This window comes from Octopus bimaculoides, chromosome 17 (assembly GCF_001194135.2).
Source record: "Octopus bimaculoides isolate UCB-OBI-ISO-001 chromosome 17, ASM119413v2, whole genome shotgun sequence".
Lineage (NCBI taxonomy): Eukaryota > Metazoa > Mollusca > Cephalopoda > Octopoda > Octopodidae > Octopus > Octopus bimaculoides.
In genome coordinates, this window is record NC_068997.1 from 37,750,848 (window position 1) to 37,758,514 (window position 7,667).

The window sequence follows — 7,667 nt, forward strand, 5'->3', positions numbered from 1 at the left end:
CTTCTCCTCCTCCATCTTTTCCTCCTCCTCCTCCTCCTCCTCTTCCTCGGAGTAAAAACTGAATCTTCCACAAGAAGCGTAAGTGAAGAGCTCCAACTTGGTTGCGTAGGCGTTCGCAACTTCTGTTTGGCCTTTCAGTAATGGCTACTACCAGTCCATTTTCTATGAAACTATTCAACCTGTTCGTAATCTTGCCTCACTTGCTATTTACTAGACTTAGTCAAAACCCCAAGCACCTTAGATTGGGCCGTCAGTCCAACAACAGATGATACTGCTGCTGCAATTCCAGCTAGTAAGCCTACCGGCTTGTGGCGATTAAGGTGGGCTCCTGTTATCAGTTTATATTCCTTCAGTATAGTGCCTTGATTTTTTTGTGTGATCTGCACCGTTATGGTCTGATCACCGATAGTTTTCGCCGTACATCGCAGCGTTTCAGCCTTCGAAAATGAGATCGAAATGAGTTGCATAGCGGACAACTGCCAAGTAACGATGATGGATTCCATTGAAAACTTTCGGTTGATTTAAGGTGATCAGAATTTCAATAGGCCATGTCCAATATCCAACCTATCTACGATGAAGACTCTATGAAATCCAAACTTTCATGCCACATGGGCATGATCATTGCGTCTATATTTTATGACTCGGGAATAGTAAAGAAGTGCCCTTGCTTCTTTATTGCCATATTTATCATTTAGCGAATAGAGTAAGAGATGGAAATGTTGTTGAAGGAGGAGGGCAGAGGAACTTTTGTGTCTGGATGTGTTCGTGTTTGCGTTTCCATGAGAAGATTGCTCCTATGGAGTTCCCTTTGTTTATGAGACACTATTCCGCTTCTCTGACTCGGCAGTAACTCGGGTGCTTCCGGCGCCGATGGTGCGTTGGTATCTTTGCTATCAGTACAGTTATTTGTTTCTGTGACCTCAGTTATGAGCACAAAGTACTTGGGTGGATGGAGCTACTAAATGTGTGGCGGTTGAGATTTCTACCCTCCTACATACTATAAAACTAGAGCCTTTTAAGTGGCTTATCTCATTTAGGCTATTTACAGGATTTATGTGCCATAGGACTTCCTAGCCTATCCAAGATTAGGTTTCCTAGTGAAACATCACATTCAAGAAAATGTCCTCTTCATCCAGGAGATTTTGTGCTGCCAGATATTTATTTAAGATGTAACATTTACTATGTTCATCTTCAGTCACATGTCATGTAAGTTAGATACGAGAGTGCGTTCTTCGAACAGTAGACTGTCTCGTGTGACACTATCTGACAAGAATCGCATCTGTTGCCCCATATTACCTCTCACGAGTGAAGAAGACCACGTCGCTCCATATAAGCTTCCGAAAGTGAAAACAATATCGATAATAACTGGAATACTAGGTATGATAAAGAAGAACATGAACCAAAACATAAACCCTATATCAGTTTCACACCACTGCACACATTCTAAAAAATTATCCCGCTAAGAACAGCCCAAGCTCTAAACCGTACACTTTCAATTCAGTAACATAACTCACACAATACATTTTGGCACAACTCACAAAATACATTTTGGCAAAACTCATACAATTGCTATCCAAGCAAATAACATAACTCTCAGAGCACTTAGTTTATACAAACACCACCCAATACCATAGTACAATTCACGTGGAACATCAAACAGACAGAACACAAAAATGAACATTTTCCGAAGCAAAGACAGTCCTATACCCACAAAAGATAATGCTGTACAAACAAATAGGATTTTCATGCGCTTCAGTAAGAAACTTGTATGAAACTTTTGAAGCCATAGTAAAAAAATAAGTTTTAAATTTGACATTTAAATTTTTTTTTCTGCACCGTACAACGCAAATAAATTGATACTATATTCTTAAATTCACAAGGTACACCACACTCATATATTTTGTATATCTATGTCTTTCAGACTTTACAACGACTCTAAACATACTTATGCTCAAAGTAATTAAGCGGATAATGATATGAAAATATATTATTGCTAAACATCTGTGTTAAAAAAATGTTTGTTCTATTCTTTAAAACTAACAATGGCGTTCAAGTTCACTATTTAATCTTTATTTCAGGTTCTGAAAGTATGATGAATGTGAATGGTAATACTCACATATTTTTTCGTCCCGTTGAAAGAAATGTACATAATAAGATTAAATAGGTCTAGGAATCATAGAGTACTTGATATTCTGCTTCAAAGGTGGAACTACTATGGAGACATCTCAAAAATATTCAGGGTTTTGATGCATTCGATTAAACAGTAAATCAGGAGGAAGTCATCATTTATAATATTCTTCAAGTGAAGTGAATAGGATAGTTGGGACCGTAGTGCTACCCTGCGCCGATAAACTTAACCATGGTGTTTAAAAATCTACATAATGAGATGCTATCAATAGAAGCCTTCGTATATGGGCTCGTTTGCGTTAATGATTCAAACCATCTGGTTCGCAAATACTTAGCGTAGATACCGAGAAAGATATCGGCATTGTGATAAAGTTTGCTCGCTCATAATATACCAATTTGGAGATAGGGATAGACTTTATATTCTGGGGTTTGTAAGTTAAAGGAAAGTTATATTTCGCTAAGTATCGGTAATTTCACTTCGACCAAGTTAGTTATTTGGCAATAGGTATAATTGTTGTTTTGCCGTTGTTGTTGCTGTTACAAAACTCTGACTGTCAAATAACAATAATAAAAAAATCAAAGCTTCCGATTTGGTGTATTTCAAAATTTTTTTCAGATTCTCTTCCCTATGAGTATTATCTGATGCATTTGAAAGTACATCGTAAACTCAATTCTGTACTATTCAGCAGTTGATGTTTTACTTCTCTTCCTTTATAAGCAACTAAATTCAACCTACATTAATGTGTTACCAAAATTCCACTCTAAACTTTGATTTTTGCAGAAAGGTGCACGATTTAAAATTAATTTAATATAATTTATTGTATAAGAGTAGCTTAAAATCTCAAGTACTACATAAAAATATAATGCTTAAGATTTTAAGCTACTCTTTCTATGACATATTACAAAAATTCTTACCGACTACTCTCAGTTTAGTTGACTGTGATGCTGATCCCTGATCGTTTGTTGCAGTACACTCGTATTCTCCTGAATCACTTTGTGTAATTTCCTGTATAAACAAATTACCATTTACTAATTTTTGGATTCTTCCTGTAGACTGGCTGCTATCCAGTCCCAAATCAGCACCATTCTTGGACCAAGATATCGATGCCCTAGGTACGGCATCAGGATGGCACCTCAACGATACTTTACCATTTCGTGCGGCCAATGTACTACTAGGAAGATGATATTGAATAAACTTCGGGACAAAACCTTAAAAAGGAAAAGAGTAAAATATGAAGATAAGTTCATTAGTGCAAGCAATATGTGAATTTATGAGAACTAATTTCAAGAACCTTCATTTAGAAACGCCAGAGATTTTTTAATCTTAAAATAAGTTTTTGTTTAGCAAGATTTTGTTTATGAAATTATACTTTTTAAGATCCTGATCATTTAGTTTGGTGGTAATAAATACATCACTATATTATAACTGCGTGAAAGCTTTTACTAGGAAAGGTAGAATTAGTGTCTGTCTGATTTTATTTAAAATCACATTTATTAAAATACTTACTTTCAATTTTTAGCTGTGCAGTGCTGTATGTAATACCGTTTGTATTTTCTGCAGCACATTGGTACATACCATTGTCTCTTTTTCCGTCAGTTTTCGATATTGTAAGCGTATTTTTATTAATTTGAATGTCTCCATTAGATACGAGTTGTTTAGTATCTTTTAACCACGAATAAGTTATAGACGGTCGACCTTCAGCCAAGCATCGCCACGTAAATTTTGCACCTGGTTCGACCAACTGTGACTTCAGTTCTATCACGAAATATGGTTTTGCTGGAGGATGAAAAGGAAACTGCACCAGTTAAGTCATCCTATATCGTTTTATCAATCTCCTACCACACATACAAACGTATACATATATGTATAAATACATACACATAGATAAATACACACTTATAATAAAATAATATTGAGTTTTGAGACTTTTTTTCAGGAGAGGCAGTTATAACTATCCTAGAATATTGTAATTTTAGTGTATCATTATTATACATCTAATAAGCTTACCTGCCAACTTTTGTTATTCTAGATTGAAGATGACGGCTGTAACAACACTTCGAACACACCCTAAAAAACACTGCTTGTCACAGCTGACTAGTTTGCAGAATTCAGTCAGGACATGAAGACACATTGAAAGCTTATTATGCAATTAAGTTTCGTGTTAAACTGGATAAAACACTACAGAAATTTATGAAATGTTCCAGACTGCTTATGTTTTACTTTGTATGAGCCAATTTTTTGTTTTGCGCTAGCACAAGGGGCCAGGCAGAGCAAGTCCATTGGAAAAAATAAGATAGTCGCTTTCTTTGACAGCGAGGGCATCATCTGCATACACTGGATGTCCTTTGGCGAAACGGTCAACAAGGAATAATTTGGAGAGGTTTTGAGGGAGTTCAGGAAGAGGTTTCGCAGCAAAAACCCAGAGCACATACTCCAGGACAATGTATCAGCTCACAATGCCATCCTGGTAACCAACTACTTGACAGAGGACCAGATAGGAATGTGGTTCTATGAGAAAGAGTTAGGAAGAGAGGACGTGGGGTGGTGTGTACATGTATAGGAAGGTGTCCGTGTAAAGAGATGGCCAGGTAGGGAAAAGTGAGAGTAGTATGAGGTGCAGGTGGTTAGATAGGGGTGATTGGATTTGTAGAATTGGAGGTGTGAAGAAAGAAAGCGTATAGGTGTGGATGTGATACAGGTGAGAAAAAAGTTGGGTAAACAGTGAAGAAAACAGTAAAGTTGGTGAGAATAAATATCATACAAAAAGAAGTACAAGGTCAGAGGAAAAGTTACGAAGTCGATAAATTGTGAGTAAAAGTAATAAAAGTGAAGAGGCTGGGTATAATATTCGAAAAAGCATTTGAGCATGAAAGAACATTTAAAATAGAAACGTTCTTTTTCCAAGGGAATTATAAAAAAAAAAGGATTGTTACAAAAAGGAATTGTGCTGAGGACAAAGTTATCTTCCCAGGTGGAGAGGAACCCTGTAGTGAAAGCTGTAATGGAATCTAATGTAGAGGGGGTTAAAGATCCATAATAAGATCAGTGCATGAAATTCAAGGTTGTTAAGTACAGAAATGACATCTATTCTAACGTAGAGCGGCATATGTATAAATGAACTCAGAAGGAACTGAGTATTATCAATACCATGAATTAGAACATCAAAGACCAAGGTTGGAATTATTTAAAATTCCATATAAAATACTGCGCCTATTTGAAAGTAATTTCCGGAGAATTCAGAGTCAGTGTACTGTACACGCGCACGCACGCACGCACGCGCGCGCACACACACACACACACACACACACACACACACACACACACACACACACACACACACACACACACACACACACACACACAAACGGGCGTGTGTACGTTTGTGTTTGCGTGAGTGTGCTTATATTTGTGTGTCTGTGTCGAGTGCCGAGCTGTAGAAACATGTACAAATATGATTATTATAAAGCATTAATGATGCGAAAGCTAGAAAAGCAGCAGCTATAAGGGTAGCTTTTTCAATACCATATTAGTTATCACCCATGTTAAGACTTTGCGGTCTCATCAAATGTGCTACAAAGATAGGAAATAAGATGAATTATAAAAGATGTTATTATAGATGCCTCACACTGAAGAATTAAATCACAGAAGTAAAGAGAGAGACAGAGAGAAATGGAACGATATGTTTTACACATAAATAAGTACACATTTGCATCTTTGAGTACATAAATAAGTACACATTTGCATCAAATCATCGAGTTCTCGGTAATATAGGAAATACAGGAAATACTAACATTGTAGTAGTAACGTATAATTTTTACTGTCCGATTTTGCCCCATTGGCATTTGAGTTTACGATACATTTGTAAGTTCCTTCGTCTTGTCGTTTAGCATTCTTGATCGTGAGAACACGATTCAGATCTGAAAATGTAGCTCGGGAGGAAATTTCCCCGTTAATTTTTTCCCATTTGTATATGAATGGACTCCTGCAATGAATAATTTTTTTATTATTTAAATAAAAAGAAGAGATAAAGAATTTTTCCGGACATTAAAAATAAGCATCAACATGAAGCAAAATTATTAAAAATATACAATGATTAAATCTTACAAGGAATAATCGACTATTACCTGTCTAATTATTACCCGAGTACTATATTTAAAATATATTCCTGCAAAACGTTAAGCGCGTAGCTGGAAACATTATGGAATATATATGAAGTGTGGATACATTCATTATATAGTAAAGATTTTAGTAAAGAAACTGAATTGAAGAAATACTAGACTATAGAATGGATGATTATAATTTTGATTCTTTGGCTCCGATATAGATATCATATCCATGCTATCTAGTTTAACATAAATGCTTAACAGATGTTTTCTATGATCAGTCAATAGTTCTTGAATGTAAAACATCAGACGAAAGTTACAAAAGGTGCGAATTCAAATATATGCTATATTTTGAAATTGTTATGCCTCGTTTATTTATTTTTGTTTACCACTGTTCTTAAAGCATATCACAATGAGGTGAACACTACTTTCATATTTCTATAATAATAAATCTAAATAATATTCAGATGTCTTTAGAGTTGACAATATACCAACTCTTAGAAAGTGTGATCTTGTGTTAAATGAAAAAGCAAACAATATTAACTCACGAGAAAGTTCCATACGCAAAACATTCCATTCGTATCTCATCACCAATCATTGGCAAAGACGGAAAAACAGCAATGAATTCATTCAAAATTTCTGGTCCAAAATTTGCTTTCGAGGCTATTTTGATAAATAAACATAAATATGTAAATATAATATGTATGAATCTTTTTAATGATTTAACAACTATCAAAGGAGTACGTTAGTTTCAGTGAAAATATGAAATATTTTAAGAGAAAGTAATTATCTTCGAACTGAATTTCAATTTGGACTCACAGCTCAATAAATAATCCAGATTCTAATGTTGTTTTATAAAAACAGTTAAACTTACATCCTGTAGTTACCTCAAGTTCAATCTCTTTGCTTATTCTTGATGGGGCTTGGTCGGTGGTCAACTGCAAATGACCTGATCCAGACAACGTAACCATACAGTAATATTTTCCAGCATCGGGACCACCTATCTCTGAGAAATATAGACGACCATTGTTCGAGATAAACATATATTGCTGCCTTTCTGTCTTAATATAGTTTGTTACACTGTCCTTAGTCCACTGGTATCGTAAACCTAAAAATCAGAATAGTTTTCAAAAAACATAATTTCACAATTTAATAGAGGAAAATGATTACGTACAGATTTCATACATTTGATAAAGATAAGTTCTATAATACATTGTACCATTGAAGAGAAACACTGTTAACACAACAATAATCTAACATCCATAGAAAGCTATACGCATGTATAAATTAAGTGACTAGGCTTCAAATGGATTGATCAACATAAATAGAATGAAAACTGCTGAGAAGGTATTAATTACCAGAAGAAATAGAAGCTATCCATGCACACATGCACGAACACACACACACACACACACACACACACACACACACACACA

At 35.3% G+C, this 7,667-nt stretch overlaps 1 protein-coding gene across 1 annotated transcript in view; it reads right to left on the minus strand.

Moving 5' to 3' along the window:
• The window catches only part of LOC106871423 (contactin-2), a 229,293-nt gene that overhangs the window by 93,271 nt on the left and 128,355 nt on the right, over positions 1–7,667 (minus strand). Inside the window, exons 9-13 of the mRNA XM_052973899.1 lie at positions 7,106–7,339; positions 6,780–6,894; positions 5,920–6,110; positions 3,635–3,904; positions 3,043–3,336 (exon numbers count right to left, since the gene is read on the minus strand). Coding sequence (XP_052829859.1) covers positions 3,043–3,336; positions 3,635–3,904; positions 5,920–6,110; positions 6,780–6,894; positions 7,106–7,339 — 1,104 coding nt within the window. The remainder of the gene's footprint in view (positions 1–3,042; positions 3,337–3,634; positions 3,905–5,919; positions 6,111–6,779; positions 6,895–7,105; positions 7,340–7,667) is intronic.